The following is a 19,600-nucleotide window of genomic DNA, read 5'->3' as shown; positions in this document are numbered from 1 at the left end:
TGGAAGAGGAAACCTCATGTAAATACGAATTTAGCAGCAAATTTTGTTCTGTCATCTTAGCTGAATAAATCTGCTATCTAGACAAGTGAGATTGAAATTATTTGTGTTCTTTTAGAAGATGGCCAATGGTGCCATAACTCAAATCAAACCAAGGGAGAGGGAAAACCCATCTCCGAGACCTCTTTGAGGGTCCTCTTTCCTCCTCTGATGTTTGAGGTTCATGACATCAATAGGAAATCTCCAACCTCTTCCTTGCTTAAATTTCACCATCACTTTAGTGTTGTCCTCCTCAACATTCCCAAATACCATTAATTCTCACTATTTTACAATGATTCATAAAAGAAAATAAGGTTGTGCATTGAACTTTGAAATTTTTATAATGTCATTGCATCATCCACGACATTGTACATTGTTTATATATGTAACTTTTATGTAAAAATCTGGAGAAAAAGATGTGCACTATTATTAACTTTTAAATATAAAAAATTCAAATAAATGGTAAATAATGTGTAGATTGTATATAAATCTTCACACCGACAGTAAATAGATATTAGACTTGAAAAACAATAATAAATGACACACCATCCACATTCAAAATGAATTAGCTTGCTTTTTCATCCTAAGATTAATCTTGCAACTTTATTTTCATCCAACAATTATCAACTTCACAATCCTAGGTTGTTTTTGAATGCATGCAGATTACAGATTCATATAGTACATTATACTGGACATCTGAAAAATATGAATAACTCCCCATCCCTGAAATCCAATCAGCACCATTTTCCAATCAATGGCTACAATGAAGTTCGGAAAAATTATGCAGCAGAAAAGTTCATCAATCACCCAAGTGCAATTATGAAAAAGGCAGAGAACCAATACAATTATTCAGCACCCAAATGTCTTGAGAATCAAAGTATAGCACCAAACTCAGCCACATTTCATTCAGCTTCATGTATATAGTGTTCAGCATTTGACGACTAGGCAATTCAGATTATAACAAATAATAGCACATCTATTGGAATTTAACAAGTGCAGCGCCAGCAAGTTACAAAAGAAACATTATAGCACGACAGCCAAAAACAATCATCAGGCTATGAAAGAGCGATTTACTCTCTCCTATCAACTTGAAATGTCTTCAATCATAAAGCGACAAATTATGAATCAACACTGGATCTTTTCTTTGTAGTGTAGGCAGCATACTCCTTCCCACTATCGTGTTTTATTGTCTGACCATTGATATCAAGAATGGAAGATGTAAATGCCAAAGCTGATCCAGCAGAAATTGCAGTTTTGATGCTCCTTCCTACAACAGAAAGGATAGCACAAAAAGTTCGTTAAAGTGCATAATCCTGCTTTGGCAATCCATATCGGCTTAACAAGGAACGGTTGAACATTGTCCATTGTCTGACGAAAACATGTTTACATTTTACCTAATATGGTTCTCCACAAGCAAAAATCCACAAAACATGGGTATTCCATGTATATAATAGTCAATCCAGTATCAGGATCAGACAGCTTGAAATGATCACGCCCCATACTCGCACAGGAAAGGACAGACTCAAAAAGAAGGCAAATAGTGATGAGAAGAAACTAATGAATATTTAGAAGAAGAAAATGCAACAAATGGGCAATATAGGTATTGAGAAGTCAACACTTCAACTAAGAGGATCTCTGCAACAGTCTCATGACCGACAACAGACAATTGACGATATATCACTTCCAAGAGAGTAGATAAGAGTATAGGACAATACCCAAAAAATAATAGTTACATTACCATCATCACACAATTGATAACTTCATATGAAGCCGGTAGTAAGAATTTGAGTTCTAGTTAGAAACATCAATCACTCAGACTATTCCCTTCACATACAGTTTATCTAAATAATTCAATGAGCTAGCAAAATCCTAGGCAATAAAACACTTTACACAATTTATAGGCTTCTCTGAATGAATGATATAAGAAATCATGTAGCATGAATGTTTACAGAAACACACGAAAAAGCAACAGCAATTAGGGGAAAACATCCTTGAAAGCATCAGAAAAGTCTACTACTCCTTAAAACTAAACAAAAAAGAATCTAATTATCATTTTCAATATTTGTATGAGGTATTATAATTTATTAAATAAGGGAATAAATTAAAAGCGAGCCTCTGAAAACTATAAAAAGGGTTATGACCAGCTAGTTCCAACAAGAAACATATTTCACCTTCTCACAAGACCATGATGATACTAACCAAGTACAACTCAATGAAAGTTATCCAGAAAATGCAACTCATAGATACTCTCATTTTAATTTATTTTTTGGGTGGAGGGGGAGGAGAATTCCACAGACGATGATCCTTCAGTGACCAGACAAGAAAAAGGATAGGTCCTGAAGCACTGGCTAAACTTTGTTTACCAATATCAACAAGCGGGTAGCCCAATTAGCAAGATTTCAAAATCTAGATATTAAAATATGCAATTCTCGGTTACATATAAAAATATTTCTCAGAGAAAAAGGTTACCTTTGTAACCCAGAACAGTTGCACCAGCAACAAATCCACCAACAGCTCCATTAACAAAATCCCTCTTCCCTCTAAAGTTCTGCACCAACTGTTCCACACCGATGTAAACCCCTCCTATAGCAGCAAAGGTCAATCCATGGTTGCCCATCATCCTGAAAGTTCTTAATAGCCCTGGAAGAGCAACATTTCTCTCAACACGAGGAACGTCATTCCAGGTGGCAACTACAGTACCCCAGATCGCTCCAGCAACTAAACCAGTTGTTGTACCCTTAATAGTTTTCATCAATGATGAGTCATCATCCTCCAAGTACCTACGTTCTGAAGGGTCCATGATTCTCTCTGCACGCTACATGAATTTGCCCAAAGAATAAAAAGTTTATATCAACGACCAGCAATCCTTTACTAGCCTACTACTATTCAATGTCCGAAGATACAGTTAGATCACAACATCTTAAACTACAAAACTACATGCATCGGGAAAAAAAACTACATGCATTTACCCTTCAAGCAGAACATGGAAAGCACATTTTAACTTCAACCACCAGCATTTTGATAAAAACAAAACATTCCAATATGGACAAAGGAAGTTCCATATAAATAAGCCTCAATTTCGAAATTTTCATAATGCACTTTTATTGCATAAGAAAAATGGTGTAAATTTTATCAATGAGAACAAAGGGTGCCCTCCAACCGACAATTAGAGACTGATCCCTCTCGAAGTGCAGAGATCATCAGAGCATGTTTGCCTGTTTCAGTAAAGCCTTGTCCATACAGCTCAGTAGGGATCGAACCCCTTACATCAAGCTTAAGGAACCAAACTATCTACCAACGGTGTTGGGCATGGTTGGTATCATAGATACATTTTTAAGCAACAATATTTATACTATGATACCAACAATGTATCTACCAGAGGGTGAGTTTTGAACAATGTTATGTTGTTGTTGCTGAATGACCAAGAGGTCACGGGTTCAAATCCAAAAACAACCTCTCCACTTCCAAAGGCAAGGTTCTGTATATCTACCCTCCTCAGACCCCATTGGGTAGGAGCCTCTTACATTGGGCCGCCTTTTTTTATCAACAATACATCAACCAATATAAGAAGTAAACCCCATTTTAGTTCCTTTGAAGTCTTAGCACAATTGTTACAAATTGGGGACCACATCACCTCATGCGGCCACAATATTGTGATTGCAATGACCGCCACAAGCACATCACAACGCAATTACGATGTCACACCGAATCACAATGATGTGACCGCATCGGGCCGTATCAAGCCATATCGAGTGATATGAAATTCAAAAATAATTTTTTAATCACAAAAAAAGTCAAACCATAGTGGCTGCACAGCAAGGAATGCAATCGCAGTACTCACAACCGTGACCGCAATTATGGTTGACATGAGGGACTATAATGACCAATATCTATAATTTCAAGGACTAATATGATAATTACCTATAGTCAATAACTAACATGACCAGTATCAGGACTAAAATGTAATAACCTCTCACTGAAGAAAAAAAAGTGACGATGTTGAGTAACGAGTTCAAATCGCAGAACCACTCCCACAGTAAGATATACTAAATGATAATGGATCCATAAAAATTGTACTATAAAAGCGTAAAATGACTCAAAACAATAGTAATAATGAAAAGAAGGAATTTGAGAATAAAACATTCAGAAAGAGGAGAAATCAGAATGAAAACCCTAAAATCAATTGATGAATTTTGGAGATGAGAAATAAAGTGAAATGCGTTATTGATGAAGAAGAGATAAAGTTATATAATACAAGTGTTACCTGCCAGAAGAGAAGGGAGATTTGGAAGCTACAGTGATGAGTGTAATGTAACTGTCAACCTTCTAAACACTTCGCGAATTAGCACGTGCCTCTTCTTTCTTTTCTCTTTATTTTTTAGTTGATAAACAAATATCCATTTTTCTCTCCTCACTTTTCATGACAAATTAATTTATTTTTAGGTTTATGATTATCTTGTTTTTCTCATAAATCGAATTATTAACCTTTTGATAATATAGATCTTAGACGAGAGTATTCCTTAACACTTTATTGCGTACATATTACAGTGATTTTTTAAAGTTTTTCTGGTTTAGAAAACTATTATAATTATTTAATATTTTTAAATGTGAGTAAATAATGTTTTTTTGATATATTAGAGGATAAATAGTTCAGCTATAATATAGATTAGATGATAAATAGTCCATTTTAAAAGCCATCCAAGAGCATAACCTTGTAAATTTAAACCACAAAGGAATACATTTATAATTTGATAGTTTGGTTAATCTGTCATTTGATGCAATTCGTGGAGAAGTCCCAAGTTGTGGCTATCGTTATGAGTTTACATATATGTTGGGATCAAGTATAGAGAGAAGTTCTTGGGATAAAAATTCTTCCCAGAGATAATTGTGCATCCAAAGTTCCAAACATATCCTCCACATCTAAAAATGAAGGGGAGTATATCTCTTTCACTTTATGTATTACTCCATGTATTCATTTCTGATTAGTTGAAAAAAATTATTTAAGTTAAAAATGTAATTATTAAATATTATTCTGACCAATCATATATCTTGACACATGGAATGACACAAAAGAGTGAAACAACAGTTGTAGACCCAAGTTGAAGAGGTCTATATGTTGAAACTTGATTATCAACTAGAAAAATGGTTTTAAAGTGTTTACCTCTTCCACTCGGTTCAACAAGGCATTTTTAGTGAATTTTATATCGGATAATCTACAATATTTTCCTTTTCTAAACTTTGAAATATGTCTATACTAGTATGACCTATCTTATTATGTATATGTATCTTTTATTCTCTTTAGACATCTGACAAGTTATACATTAATTTTAGAGATTAGACAGTTCAATCATGTAGATATTTTATTGTCTTCTTACTGAAAAGTGGGTTTTCTTAAGATTTTCTTTAACTAAGTTTTGAAAGAGAAGAAAATGATAGTTTGGAATTTTATTTTAAAAAGGGAGCATGGTTTTTATTGAAATGTAGTGTGGTTTTAAAAGAATCTCAAAAAAATAAATACAAAAAAAGGAGTTGATCTACCTCTTAGATCCTATATATTGTACAACCTTAAATATGGATGTTCGTCCTAGATAATAATATTTGCTGCAAGGAACAATTGTAATATCCCATAGAATTAGTCCTTTGTAATATCCCATAGAATTAGTCCTATATCCAAAGGGCAAGGAGATACATTGAGAACAACAATGTGTGAAATGTAGGCAAAGAGATACATTGACAATGATAATGTCTAAATTTTTTTAAACATTAGCCACCAAAAGACTAATTTTGCGAAAAATATTGGCTATTATCTTTTATTTTCATCTGAATACAAGATTTTGACACATTCTATACATTGCAATATTTGTGTGATTCTTTTAACACTATCTTTTGTTTCTAACCCTCTTTGTTTTTCCGGATACACAAATTAGTACTTCCTAATCAACGTGTCTGGAAATCAAGTGGGTGGGAGTTATAAAGAAAAGGGTGATAATGCCAAACCCAAAATATTGGCTTTTAAGTATATAATGCTCCCACCTAGTGAGGTCTAAGAATGTTAAACTTATATGTTGTTTCCGGAATTTGAGTCCATACTTCTAGACCTTACTGCTCTATCCAGTCTCACCTTCAAAGTAAAACCAAAGCTTAAATGCATCCATCAGTTGGGGCAAATAAAAATTAAAATATTCAGAAGAAGAAAAAGAATACAACATTTGTTCTAGTCACAGGAATTCCTGACCTAGTATTGCAATAAAATAAGAATGTCAAAATTCTTCTACAAAGGCAAAAAAAAAGAAGGTGCAGCACAGAGCATCATAAATAACTGATGATGATATGGCTGGTACTAGGGGCTGGCTAATAAGAACTGAACTGGAAAGCCAAGAAAGGAGGACATTGGCATCGCCATATTTTGGTTTAACTACATTCATTGCTTGGGATAGCAATAAGGGTAATTGTTCATTCCCACGAGCTGAGCTGGCGGGAACCCGAGTCGGTCTTTCTGGGAAGAAACTGGACGATACGGAACCTGCCCTTGTGTTGGATAAGGAGATGGTGCAACGGGATAAGAAGATGCAGGATATGGAGCTACAGCTTGGGGGTAAGTGTAGCCGACTGGGGCAGCAGCACCGACGTGGGCTTTTCCAGGCTGCACATATCCTGGGACCATAGGTAAGGGTGCCATCGGAACCACTCCTGCAGGAAATGATTGCTGCCCAGTTTTACCCTTGTTAGAATCAGCATATTTTACAATTATATTCCTCCCCTGCAATCAACCAAGAATACTATGTAATTCAATGACAATATGTAATTGCTTCAATGTTCATATAGCATAAATCCTTAAGAAATTGCAGGCTATATATGAACACAGGGAAGTTAATTTACATCACAGAAGACATCGAGTGCTATGATAAAATTTACATAATTGAGAAATTGTCAACTTCAATCAAACAAATGTGATCGCCGTTTTTCATAAGGGCATTATAATTTGGGGGAAGCTTATCTTAAGAAGCAAGTAAGAGTGCATCTGCCATTTAATAATTTAGTGGATTAAGATTATGATACAGTATTGGAACTCAATTAGAAAAGGAGTTCAAGAGCTCTTATAAAGGTAAGGAAAGAGTATAGATTGTCGTCCACAGCCGATGGCTCCTTCCGAGAACAATTCTCTGCCTAACAAACTCAATGACACAACATGACCCTCACTCTCCCCTCCATCCCCCTTTCTGCCTACTAGTGTAAACCGTCCAGACAACAGGTCTCTGGGCTTGGATACGACAATTGATACAGGTGACAGGTCCTATTTGCCCCAAACACTATCTGACTCAGGCCCATGACCCAGTATCCTGTCATATTTCGATGCACTATATCAAATAAAGTGTGGAATGGTGGATTTAATCTTGCTCATTTCAATAAGAACATGGTTCGAGGGTGAGACCATGGATCAAACCAATTACTAATAAAGAACATGGTTTGAGGGTGAGACCATGGATCAAACCAGTGGTATGGACAATTAGATTAATACTAATTAAGAAAGAACTTCCTCCAAATCTTTTAATTTTTCCTTCCCTCTATTAATAGAACTTTCAGTTTCACAATATAAATTTGATATTTTTTCACTAAAAATGATTTTTCCATCTTCTTGTTGCAACTCCAAGACACTATGTGAGCATAGAAATAATCAGGTCCTACATTCACAGCTCACCTCAAGATTGATATAAAAAATTCAAGTGTTAAGCTTACCCCAAGAGTCTTTTCCGGGTCGTCAATGGCTTTCTTTGCAGCCTCTGCTGCCTTGTATGTAACAAAGCCAAAACCACTACAATTGGAAATAAAACAATTATAACATAGATTACAGGAAAAGCCACTTAAAGAAGTAGACAATACAATATCACATCCAAATAAATCATGTTGCTACATTTACCGTGATTCATTTGTATCCTTGTCATATGCAACTGAACCTTCCTCTATTTCACCATGCCTTGCAAAATAGCTAAGCAGCATCTCACTTGTGACTTCTGGTGATAAACTTCCAATATAAAGCTTCCTTAGAGCAAGATCAGAAGCACTACTTGTTCCGTTTAAGCCCTCACAAGCTAAATTACAGACCGCCAATCTTCCCTGCAAGCAGAAATCGCATTAACCAGGGGAATAGAGCAATGATGGCTACAAAAAACACACAAATCATGGTCTCAACAGAATAAGACACTTCTATACAACTAAGCTAAACACTAGAAGTATTAATAAACTGCCAAATAAGAATAGTCGATCTGTGTTTTATTTGTTATCAACCTTTGGCTTAAAAAATATAACTGCTGAAATGTTTTATCAATTAATATAAATGGTAGAACAGCAAGGGGTGGTGATTAAAAACAAGGTGACTCAGTGCACAAGGCTCCCACCTAGTGGGATCTAGGAGGGTATATGTACACAGCCTCACCCTCACAAATGAAAAAGCTTTTTCCAGGAGTTGAATTCATGACCTCCAAGGCAAGCAACCTTACCGCTGCGCCGAGTGATACATTATAGATCACAAATGGGCAAGGTGGACAAACCCTAACCACAGATCAGTCATCTGCAACCAACTAACCATACACCCTACCAAAAATAAACCCCAAAAGTGAAAACTTTCCTGATAAAATGCAATGGTTTGGGTGGAAGAGGGCAAATTGTTCTTCGAAACACAAATGCTTTTGCCTTGAAAAAATGGATGTGGGTGTTAAGAACCTCACGGAGTCAAAGTCAGTATTAATGATGTTCCCAAAATGAAACTTCAGATTCACACATCAACTCATATAGGTGGTCTCATGCCAAAGCAACAAAATTGGATAAAGCTCACATCAATTAACTTGTTAGGTGCTTTCAATGCTAGCTGGGTTGACTCCATATTTCTGTAAGTGATAAAACCATAGCCACGGGATTTCGATGTTGTTTTATCATAGATCACAGCCCCTTCCTCAATTTCTCCATGCTCTTGAAATGCCTGAGAAAAAAAACACTTCTAAGAAGCAATGTCCAGGAAACATGTGTATAAGGAGGTCGGAGAGAAAGTGCTCGGTTGAAAAATAGTGTATAAGGAGGTTAGCATTCTATAAATAAATCATGTTGGGCACAATCCACGTGACACGAAACAATCTCTTGCATTACACACTCAACACAATCATCAATTCACTCACAGCACGCAAGGTTTCTGAAGTGGTATTCCAGGCCAAGCCACGAACAAAAAGCTTTCGATGGACAGGATCAGCACTTGCAATACTTTTTATTTCTTCTTCAATTGAAGGATATTGGGACCCTCTTTATGCCTCAACATGCAAACAAACACATACACACATGGTCAATCACACAGCATACAAGTGGGAACAATACTTCTATGACCCTTTATCAATGAGTGGATACAAACACACAAGCAAGCAGAACATACTAACGATTCAAAATCGTTTTTATAGTTGTGTAAGGCCTACTAAATCACCAGGTATCACAGTAGGCCAAATGTCAAATTTTCGATTTCTGTGCATTAGTTCCTTATTGATATGATGAGGCGATAACATCGGTTATAACAAAATATACTAATAATTCAAAGATAACATATGTATATTGTGTGGTTCCTCAAGTTAGCTCGATTCGTAGAGACATAAAGTGTAAGTATCACTCCATGTGTCGCTGTTTGGTCCCTCAAGTTAGCACTTGCAATACTTTTTGGGACAGAAGATGTTCAAAAAAAGCCCTGGGAATATCTTCTGTCCCGCACAGTGTGTCACATGGAGAGACACACTTTCTGGACGATAAAAGATGTACTCCCAAAAGCACAAGACCATTAAAAAAGGATAATACATTAGAAAACAATTTTTTTAGCATTTAAACTAAAAGAGAGATAGTGTAACACATAGAAAAGAAGTGGAGAAAATGAAACACACAGTTTAGCGAGAAGATCAACGAGTTGAGGTTTAGAAAGGGGTTCAAGAAGAAAGCGAAGGTCTTCTTTGGAAGCAAAATCACCATTGACATTCTCGTCTAGCTTTCTCTTCTTCAAATCCTCCATTTGCTGAATAACACAACCACCTTCGAGTTTCGATAACAGAATGTAGTACTAGGTTTGAAATTGGGCTTGTGCTATTTATCTGTGTAGAATAATAGGCTTCTCATAAAATAGAATTCCAAGGCCCCACTTTATAAATTCATTCGGATAATTCATAAATAAATAAATAAAATCAACCATAATGATTATAATGGATTCATTTTATGTCAAATTATCATGGGTCTGGATGTGTACCAATAGTGCATTATTTAGATCTATTTTGTTCATTTATTTTTAGATTGGACTCGGGTAGATACTTGCTTGATTTATTACGTGCATATCTTCATAAATTTAGAAAATATTAAAAATAATGGTAAGAAACTTGTGAAAATTTGTGAAATTATGTATCATTTTAGTATATACTCTTATATGTTATTTTACTCAAAATAAGCAAAAATTATAAAAACATAATTTAAATTGTTGATTCAACACAACTTAAGTTGTTGATTAAATATATTTTTCACTCAAAAAAAATATAAAAAACACAATTATTACTTCAACATTGTGAATATTGTCTGGTCCACAAAATCCAAAATTATTTTTTATAAAAATTATTTAATAATTTTAAATAAATAATAAATCAAATAAAAACTTCTAGTTTGTTTTTTACTCTGAAAATAAAAGGGAAAATTAGTATTTAATTCCTTATTTTTAATAAAAATGACTAGATAAACACTGATAAAGGTATTTATAACTTTGTTTCACCTTTTTTAATTAATTATAAAAATTAATTTCAAAATTTAATAAAATAATGAGTTTCCATAAGGTTATTAGGATTCAGTTTTAATGATTATTTCTAAGAAATTAATAATAGAAAATTCTAGTAACACAAAAATCAAAATAAGAATAGATATAAGTCACAGTGATTATCAAGTTTGTTTTTGGATGAATATTTATCATTAGAGTTTAAAATTTATGTACTGGTAGTGTAAATTTTTACACTGTCAGTTCATCATCCATCATTGACTTGTATTACTTTTATTTGAAAAGTAAATGATGATTAACAAATTAATGGTGGATAATTTACTAACAGTATAAAAACACTTATATTTTCAGTATACACATATTAAATCCTTATCATTAACGCTCTAAGGTTCAACTATAAATAGACATTTTGAGTCATTAGTTGAACACACTAAAAAACATCAAGAGTAGAGAAAAAAAACACAATGTTTGTGCCTGGAGAGTAGTGCAAAACCACAACTATCTAAATTTTTTTAATGTATTTTTAAGGATAAAAATGTAATATGGATGTATGTTAAAGGGATAAAAATGTCATTATTTTTTGGTTTTTCTATGTATTTTTAGCTAACTATCCTCTTCAATAATGGAGATGAGTGTTACGAGAAAGACTTGCATGAAAATGAGACCATATAGAGATAACCAATAAGATCTTGACAACACATTAAATTTTAATTCTAATTAAATTTAATCTTAAATGATAGCATCAAAAACCATAAAATATACTTATCTTCAAATGTGACGTATTATATGCGTCTTCGTATAAGTTTTCGTTACGGTAATACTCTAATTTACTATGTTGTCTCTCTTGTATGCTAGCAATAATTGTCCTGATAGTCCTTTAACTATATTTTTATATTGATAAAAAATAATTGCACAAAAATAATAGGTTAGTATTGAAAAATAGGAGTGTAAGCAATTCCATTTAAACCGCGAAACTAATGGAACCAAACTGAATTGAACCACAAAATGTGATTCGAATCGGTTTCGCGATTCAGTTCGGTTTTTTTATATGGAACTATTTAATTTCAATTTGATTTATGGTTTTGGAAATTTAGGAACCGTTTGAACCAAACCACATATTAAAAAATAATATTTTACATTTATATTTGGATGGTTAGAATTTAAAATTAGGAGATAAAAGATGATTAAAAATTTATGATTATTAACACCTATAGACTATAACAAAAAGAAGATGGGCCATAAAAGAAAAGAGACAAAATGAAAAAAATAAATAACTAAACAAAATATCTCTATTGTCCAGCGAAGAAAAGTAGAAAACTAATGATCTAAAGAAAATAAATGAAAGAAGAAAAGAAAGTATAAGAGAAGAGAAAGGGAGTGTGAGCCTAACATTTGCAAAACGGATGAGAAAGAAAAGAAAAACCATAGAATCAAACCAAACTATTATTTAGTGGTTAGGTTTGGTTCCTAAGTAAAATTTGCAATTAATTAACACAAATCAAATTATATCTTTGTGTTTGGTTCAATTACTAAATTACACCAAAAACCGAACCGAAATAAACTTTTACACCTTATTAAAAAATCAAATATGTAATGAGCGCCCTTACAAATATCATTAAGAGCTTATAAGTTAAACAATAAGCTCATTTGAAGAAAAAAATTAGTTAGTGATTTTGTTTGATTAAAGATAATTTTTGAAAAAAACTCTTGACATATGTTTTGATTTGACAAGCATGATGGAGTAATTTATATGTGTATGTTTGCCAAAGAAACCAGGTGTGATAAGTCAATCCATGTATGACAAAAATAAGTCAATAATCATATTTGGTTAGAAGTCGCTTTTAAAAACCCATTAACTAATATGTTTAATATGTCAAGTTAGTTGAAGTGACTTATTTAAGTTACATGCTTATAAGTAAGCCCCTTTGTATTATTTTACACTTTTCATGCAGTTAATTGACTAATCTTACAAAGCACTTCCAATTCAATTAGTTAACTTATCATCCATAAGCTTTTGATTATGTTAGACACATCTAGTTGAAAAATCATTTGAAGGTTGGAAAATTGGTTTAAGGTTGAAAAACATTTGAAGGCTAAATCATGGTAAGTTAGTTTATTAAATTGGAAATGATTATTAAAATTAGTTGTCCAACTAGTTGATACATGAATAATGGTATAAACGATATTATAAGTTAAGGGCTAATACGATACAAGTCACTCTTACTTTGTTTAACAAACCTAACTAAAGAGATGGTTGATGATTGTAAAACTAGCTACAGTCTGAAAAGCTCAATGAAGCTTGAAAAATCAAAGTACTCAAGTTGGAAGATTGAGAAGCTAACTTATTGAATTGAAGTGTTTGATAAAAGTATTTTGCGAATTGAATGATAAGTGTAAAATTATGTAAAAAAAATGTATAAGTTAGGATAAGAATAAGTCACTTTAATTGTTTTATCAAATCAAGACTTATATAGTTTTGAGGGCTTTCCAAAATTCCCTATAATCCTATAACCAAACAAGGCTATAGCTTATTTTTTAAGTTTTGACTCACTTATAATCTTATAACATCTTGAACTAAACAGACACTTAATTGACTTCTAAAATCACTACTCACGAACCTTGCATTTTTCTAAAGAAAATCACTCTAGCCAAACAAGACTACAAACTTATTTTTAGTCAAAAAAAACATATTGAGTGATTTCTATTCACCACTCTCAAGTCTTGCAAAACACCCTCCTATAACTTCTTGCCTAGGGAGTAACTTTTCAACTTCCAACTAACTTTTCAACTTCCAACTAACTTCTCAATTACTTTCACTAAATAAAGTGACTTATAAGTAGAGCTCATAATGAACCGAACCAACTCGGTATTTGTTCAAAACTTGATTCGTTATTTAGCTCGATAAACTTGGTTCATGAACTAAATGAGCTGAACTTGAGCTGGAAATTGAGCTCGATAAATAAACGAATTGAACATGAGTTGGATATAGTTCTACTCGTTAGGTTCATGAACTAGCTCGATAGATTTATATAATATATATATAAACTAATTTTTATGATTATTATGACGCATACATTATTTTTTATATTTATTGTTATTATATATAAAAAAAGATTATGTTTATATATATAAAACATTTTCAAGTATTTTTGAAAATTTAATTAATTATTTGAGTTGTCCAAATAAACCATTCGAACTGAACCGGATAGTTTGTGAACTTTAACCGAGCCGAATTCAAGCTAAAAAATAACTCATATCGAACTCAAGTCGAGTTTCAAGCTGAGCCAATCCTTATCGAGCTGAACCGAACTAAACTCTGATTCGACTCAGTTCGACTCATTTCCAGCTCTACTTATAAGTGAAAGACTTATAATCCCTCTATCTCATTTTACACTTATTCTTCAATCGATCAACTAATTTTACTAAAAATATCTAAATAATCTAACTTAATTATCATTTTAGCCTTGCATGTTGAGCCGAAATGTTGACTTTTTAGCTTCCAATTGACTTGGAAGTAAATTTTATCAAAGAGACCCATCTTTATTCTTAATGCTGCTTAATTTCTTGAATTAATCATTTATGATGGTTATACAAATATCCATAATATGAATGAGGTGTCATAAAATTTATCTTTCAATAAAATTACTTTTTTAATTCTTTAATAAATTTTTCTAATGTGTATCCTATAACATATTTTAATAAATCAATTATGTGTGAGCTTACGCTAATGAATTTCTCAAAGTATATATGCCTAGGACACACATTTAAAAAAACTTCTTTTATTCACGTCCTTAATTTTTTTAAATAAACAAACCGGGAAGTGAAAACAACTTTTCCTTTTAATAAAGAATTATTTTCCGTACATCAAAATTGAATTTCAATTACACACAAAGGTGGTTATGAGAAGCTACCAAATTAATAATCCTTTCTTATAATTACATGGTTGATTGTTTATTGAAACATAAAGTTAGCAAAATGGTGTTACTTAAAATTATGCAGTAGCCATGTCACATAATAGACCTTGGAAAATAAGTAATTATGTCAATACAATTGACCAATCATTCTGAGTCAATCATGTCCAGTTCTCTGTCAAAGATTTTCTCCAATTTTGTTCTCTCCTTTTCGTTCAGCTGCTTCCTCTGCTGTTGAATTAGCACCTCCAATTTTCTTTGCATCTAATTCCAAAAACAACAATAATAAAAAAATGATTGTAATATTTATATATTGTTAATGTAATGATTGAGACACAATCAGTATATCATTGATTATTTATTTGTATTACATTTTTTAAGAGTCAATAATAATAAACATGAATGATCAATGATATAGTAATAATATATAAAACTTATATAATGTCAATCCATACATTTTTTTTCTAATAAAAGAAATATCATGGTAATATATATCTATCTCAGGGTGCAAACTTCCAACATTAGGCGTTGGTCTAGTACTTTAAGCTTTTACTGAATCTCCAAAGTTAAGAGTTCGATTCTTGGGAGCGACACTTGTTGGGAGAGGTAACCATGAACTCTGAAAAAAATTAGTTTCTTACCCAAAAAGATGGAAAGATACCCTTGATAGTACCCAAAAAAATTATTTTTCACATGGGCTAAGTTATTTATAGGACACACATAAATTAGTCTTGAACATGTTACATAATTATACTCCTAAGATATTATCATCAAAGGTAGATTGTGTATAATTATTGTTTTACCTCTAGTTGTTGGTGAATATTCCTCCGGATCTCAAGCTGCAGTTTCTTTGATTCTTCAATTTGCTTATGGCTTCAAGGAAGAAGGACATTGTTTAGTATAAAATCAATAGGACAAATATCAATATTATTGTTTCAGATCAGATCACCTGATATAACTGTAATATTGTGGTTGTGATGACCATTTCAACTACATTGAGTTGTAACACAACCACATCAAATTCAAAATCATTTTTTTAATCCAAAAATTCACAAAGTAACCGCCACAAAATGACCGCAATCGCATTGGTCACAATTACAATTTAAAATTGTGATGGGCACACTTAAACAATTTAGTGAGATAAAACCATTAATAACCAAAGTATAGATTTGCCATAGCTCATTTGATCTTACATTTTGTCTTGAAGCTCAGTGACCCCTTTTGTTCTATGTCCTTCCTCAAATCTTTCTGAAAGACAAGAAGTAAGTTTGTCATAATTTATCCCTAATATTGGAGAATTTAATGGTAGCTCATCACATTTAGGTGCACATTGATTGAAAATAGGGTACTAAGTAGGAGCATTGAAAAATCCAAACGTATAATTTAACCAAATTGTTGGTTTAAGGAGAGCCCAAAGATGCATAATTAATGTTCATTAAGATATTAAGTTTACGAGTGCACCTTATCCCTATTATTTGTTTATGCTTATTTCTTCTCGATTCGAGACTTAATTCACTTACATTCTTAATTAAAATTCTTTATCAAATCTGGCTCACCTAATTTCCTCATTCCTTTTTTTCACTCCTTGGAGTATATACCATTAGTAAAGCAATTCAAAAGAAGCACATTTTTTTTACTGAATTTCATGAGATATGCATTGCTATAATATAAGCAAATTGATAGAAATAATTTACCCTCTTTGTGAATGTTTATTGTAGTCCTACATTTCTGCAAAGCAAAAATGTACTAGAATTAGTAATGAGCCAATTAGTAGTGAAGGGGTACAAATAATTTGTAGTTATGCAGAATAAAATTTAGGAATGGTAAAGAAATTTCTTAGTAGATATAGTTTTACCTGCAAATGACTTTTAATGTGGGAAATGGAAAGCAAATTATCTGATTTCACCATCTCTTCTAGTATAGCCCTAGGCTTTGCCTCTGCCATTAACCAATGAATAAATTTATTATTTTAAGTCAAAGCTCCTCAAAAGTGAGGTTCTTTCTATAGTAAACATGTAAATATATATGTGGATTTACAATGAAGCACAAATACCGGTAAGATATTGAGTATAATACGTATCATATACTTTGATATTTATTCTTCAAAAACACAAGATATAAAATGTTTGAAGTACATATATAAGTTATAAAATATATGCATAAAATTTATAAAATATAAAAATATATTATTATTATTCTAAAATTTCAAATAAAGAATATACCTTTTGAATATCACTAAATACAAAATAAAAATCATGTTATTTTAACTAAAATCATTGTTTATTGATAAGTATGAGAGAAATAATATTCAATACATATTCAAATGTCAATATTTTTTATAGTTGATTAGTCTAGAATAAAATGTATCATGATGATAAAGGGTGACGATCCTCTCTATTAAATACTTCAAAAGCAAAAAGAAAAACAATGTAATATGATACTTCTATCTCTTACAATATAATGATATTATATTTCTCTCTTTAAAATGTAAAATTATCAACTATTCGATAATAAACTAGTAAAATTGAATGTTAACTGCCCTTACTTTTTATTGTAAAGACAAAAACTCATTTGAAAGAAGCATTATCCTTTTTGCAAGTGTAATTAATAGTATGATTGAACTTACTTTCTGGACCACCAAGGCGATTAACAATGATCATAAATGATTCATGAAGATCATTGGTCCATCTTATTCTTCCTTTACTTGTTGTAGCTCTTCTTGAAGCATAGTTGCTTGAAGTTGGAGGCTGCTTTTCTGGTTTTGTACTTGAAGACAACTAATAAGACATAACACATTTATTGTTCAATAATTTTCATACTTTCCCTCTTAGCCAAGGCAAAAGAAAAACAAACAAACAAAAAAATCATTTAATTTTTCTTGTCTATATTTAAGTGAAGACACAAGGCGCAAGATACTTCCTCTTAATTTTTATTTTATTTTTTTATTATATAGTTGATTGGGTTTTCAAATAAATTTTCTCATGCAATTATTATGCAATGAATAGCAATTATGTTTTAATTTATAATTGTAATACTTGTTTAATGATGTTTAGATGATTGAATGATTTTCTCAAAGGCATGCATAATTGCTTTCTTGTTAGAGATGATTCACTTACTCCAAGAGCAAATTTAAAAAACTTATTCCAAGAGTAAGTTTAAACTTACTCTTGGAAAATCTAATTTAAAATTGTTTTCTTGGAAAAAACTTATTCTACATCTTAACTATCAATTCTAAGAAAATCTAATAGTTTAGATTTACTCACTAATTCAATCTATTTGATATCCCTAAAATTGATGAATAAAATATGAAATAAATTTTTTAAACTTACTATCATAATAAGTGAATCTCATCCCATATATAAAATAGGGTGAATATGTTGTAAAATCAGACCAAAGAATTGGACGAGTTAAACTGCCAACTAGAAATCATTTGCACGGTCAAATGATTGAACCATTAAAATTGGGGTCGAGTGATTTGATCATGATCTAATAAATTTTAAATTATAATGGGTATGTGGTTACCCTTCAGGTTTACAAGTTTAACTATATATATATATATATATAATCATTATATGAATAATTGCATGTGTAAAATAAACTTATCACTAAAATTTTAAATATTTGTACGACACCTATAAATTAATATTATGGGTATTTGTTAGAGATATTTTTTACACGTATTCATGAATAAGATATTTCTATCATCCTAGTTGTAACCTTATTTAAACTAAATGACGATGTATCTATCTCATTTATTTATGGCTAACACATTACCATCAAATATGTATCAAATAAATATTAAATTAATGTTTTTAATGAACAATATTATATATAGTATAGTATTTTGGCATAGATAATTTCTCTTCCTAATCTAACTGGTTCAACCTGAACCAATTGTTTCTTTCTCATTTGCTCTCAGATCCCACTCTAACATAACACCATTGGATACCATCTATAATTTAAAATTGAATAAGAAATTGCAAACTAAAAAGTAAGAACCTGATTTTGCTGAAAGGAGATTTCAATGCTCTTCTCATCTGCCACACCATCATCACTCAGTAATTTATCATTCTCTCGTGGAAAGTTCTCATAAAATGTTATATTTTCAAGCTGAAAATCACTATATTTTTCAGCATAAGAACCAAAATCACTATCTTTCTGTGAAGAATGACTATCCACACTACTAGACAAGAAAGATTCAGCAACAGAGTGCAAAGAGCTTGTGATTTGAGATAATGGTGGATCTTGTTTAGTGGCATTGGTGAAGTTATCTCCACAAGCTTTTTGAGAAAACATCATGGGTGTGTATGTTTCTGATGTTGTATTTGGAAATTCAAAGCACCAATCAGGAACTTTAATTTCATCATATTGTTGTGCTTGAAAGTTGACAAGGTTTTTGGTTGAACTTGAACAAAAATTTGGTGGTGTTTGAAGAGGATTATTGTCAATGTTGAAGGGTGATTTTATAAGCTCAAAACTCTGTTGTTCTGATCCAACAACCTTGGGTAATTGTTCCCATTGAGTTCCCACAAGGGAAGAATATTGATACATGCTTATTTTGTATGATGTTAAAATTCTTATGCAAATGTAGTGACTTCACTTCAATGATGTTTATTTATATGCCAAATCTCGTTAAGGAAATGTATAAGAAAACATTAACACTATACTAGCTCAAATATTTTTGTCATTCAAAAAGGTAAGTGGGAGCTTAGTAAAAAAACAGAGATGAACAAAAATAAGTTAGTAATGTACCCAGACATAGCCATTGTCTGCGTACAGATGGAATTTTTCAATGTACAAAGAGTAATTCCTGACTAAATACATTCTGACTAAAAGTATTCTATCTCAAACTTTTCTTTAAATAGAACAAACCTAT

At 31.8% G+C, this 19,600-nt stretch overlaps 3 protein-coding genes across 4 annotated transcripts; all 3 read right to left on the bottom strand.

Annotated features, from left to right (window-relative positions):
• LOC109345968 (outer envelope pore protein 16-3, chloroplastic/mitochondrial-like) lies at positions 840-4,414 on the bottom strand. Its single transcript, XM_019585285.1, has 3 exons — positions 4,301-4,414; positions 2,506-2,851; positions 840-1,303 (listed from the first exon to the last, which is right to left on the bottom strand). The coding sequence occupies exons 2-3, from the start codon at positions 2,834-2,836 to the stop codon at positions 1,155-1,157; spliced, it is 480 nt and encodes a 159-aa protein (XP_019440830.1). The 5' UTR covers positions 2,837-2,851; positions 4,301-4,414; the 3' UTR covers positions 840-1,154.
• Positions 6,195-10,112, bottom strand: LOC109345967 (UBP1-associated protein 2C-like). Of its 2 annotated transcripts, XM_019585284.1 has the most exons (7): positions 9,948-10,112; positions 9,207-9,327; positions 8,870-9,013; positions 7,955-8,151; positions 7,774-7,849; positions 6,425-6,796; positions 6,195-6,379 (listed from the first exon to the last, which is right to left on the bottom strand). In XM_019585284.1, exons 1-6 carry the CDS (start codon positions 10,070-10,072, stop codon positions 6,458-6,460), a joined length of 1,002 nt encoding a protein of 333 aa, XP_019440829.1. In that variant the 5' UTR covers positions 10,073-10,112; the 3' UTR covers positions 6,195-6,379; positions 6,425-6,457. The 2 variants fall into 2 exon arrangements, with proteins under 2 accessions (XP_019440829.1, XP_019440828.1); XM_019585283.1 differs by having other exon boundaries at positions 6,195-6,796.
• LOC109344853 (protein PHOSPHATE STARVATION RESPONSE 2-like) lies at positions 14,682-19,363 on the bottom strand. The gene is made up of 7 exons (XM_019583590.1): positions 18,724-19,363; positions 17,351-17,501; positions 16,580-16,662; positions 16,419-16,452; positions 15,918-15,972; positions 15,528-15,597; positions 14,682-14,988 (listed from the first exon to the last, which is right to left on the bottom strand). The coding sequence occupies exons 1-7, from the start codon at positions 19,273-19,275 to the stop codon at positions 14,872-14,874; spliced, it is 1,062 nt and encodes a 353-aa protein (XP_019439135.1). The 5' UTR covers positions 19,276-19,363; the 3' UTR covers positions 14,682-14,871.

The sequence above is a fragment of the Lupinus angustifolius genome, chromosome LG04 (genome assembly GCF_001865875.1).
Source record: "Lupinus angustifolius cultivar Tanjil chromosome LG04, LupAngTanjil_v1.0, whole genome shotgun sequence".
NCBI classification, from domain to species: domain Eukaryota; kingdom Viridiplantae; phylum Streptophyta; class Magnoliopsida; order Fabales; family Fabaceae; genus Lupinus; species Lupinus angustifolius.
This window is presented reverse-complemented; position numbering and strand designations above follow the sequence as displayed.

Excerpts from the sequence above, each read along its gene's own strand:
- LOC109345968 (XM_019585285.1), bottom strand. The coding sequence starts at position 2,836 with ATGGACCCTTCAGAACGTAGGTACTTGGAGGATGATGACTCATCATTG. Across the intron at positions 1,304-2,505 it reads AACTGTTCTGGGTTACAAAG|GAAGGAGCATCAAAACTGCA; the intron begins GTAACCTTTTTC and ends TTTCTGTTGTAG.
- LOC109345967 (XM_019585283.1), bottom strand. The coding sequence starts at position 10,072 with ATGGAGGATTTGAAGAAGAGAAAGCTAGACGAGAATGTCAATGGTGAT. Across the intron at positions 8,152-8,869 it reads CACCTAACAAGTTAATTGAT|GGAAGATTGGCGGTCTGTAA; the intron begins GTGAGCTTTATC and ends TTCTGCTTGCAG. Across the intron at positions 6,797-7,773 it reads ACCCGGAAAAGACTCTTGGG|GGGAGGAATATAATTGTAAA; the intron begins GTAAGCTTAACA and ends GGTTGATTGCAG.
- LOC109344853 (XM_019583590.1), bottom strand. The coding sequence starts at position 19,275 with ATGTATCAATATTCTTCCCTTGTGGGAACTCAATGGGAACAATTACCC. Across the intron at positions 16,663-17,350 it reads TCGCCTTGGTGGTCCAGAAA|AGGCAAAGCCTAGGGCTATA; the intron begins GTAAGTTCAATC and ends GGTTAATGGCAG. Across the intron at positions 15,973-16,418 it reads AATAAACATTCACAAAGAGG|AAAGATTTGAGGAAGGACAT; the intron begins GTAAATTATTTC and ends CTTGTCTTTCAG.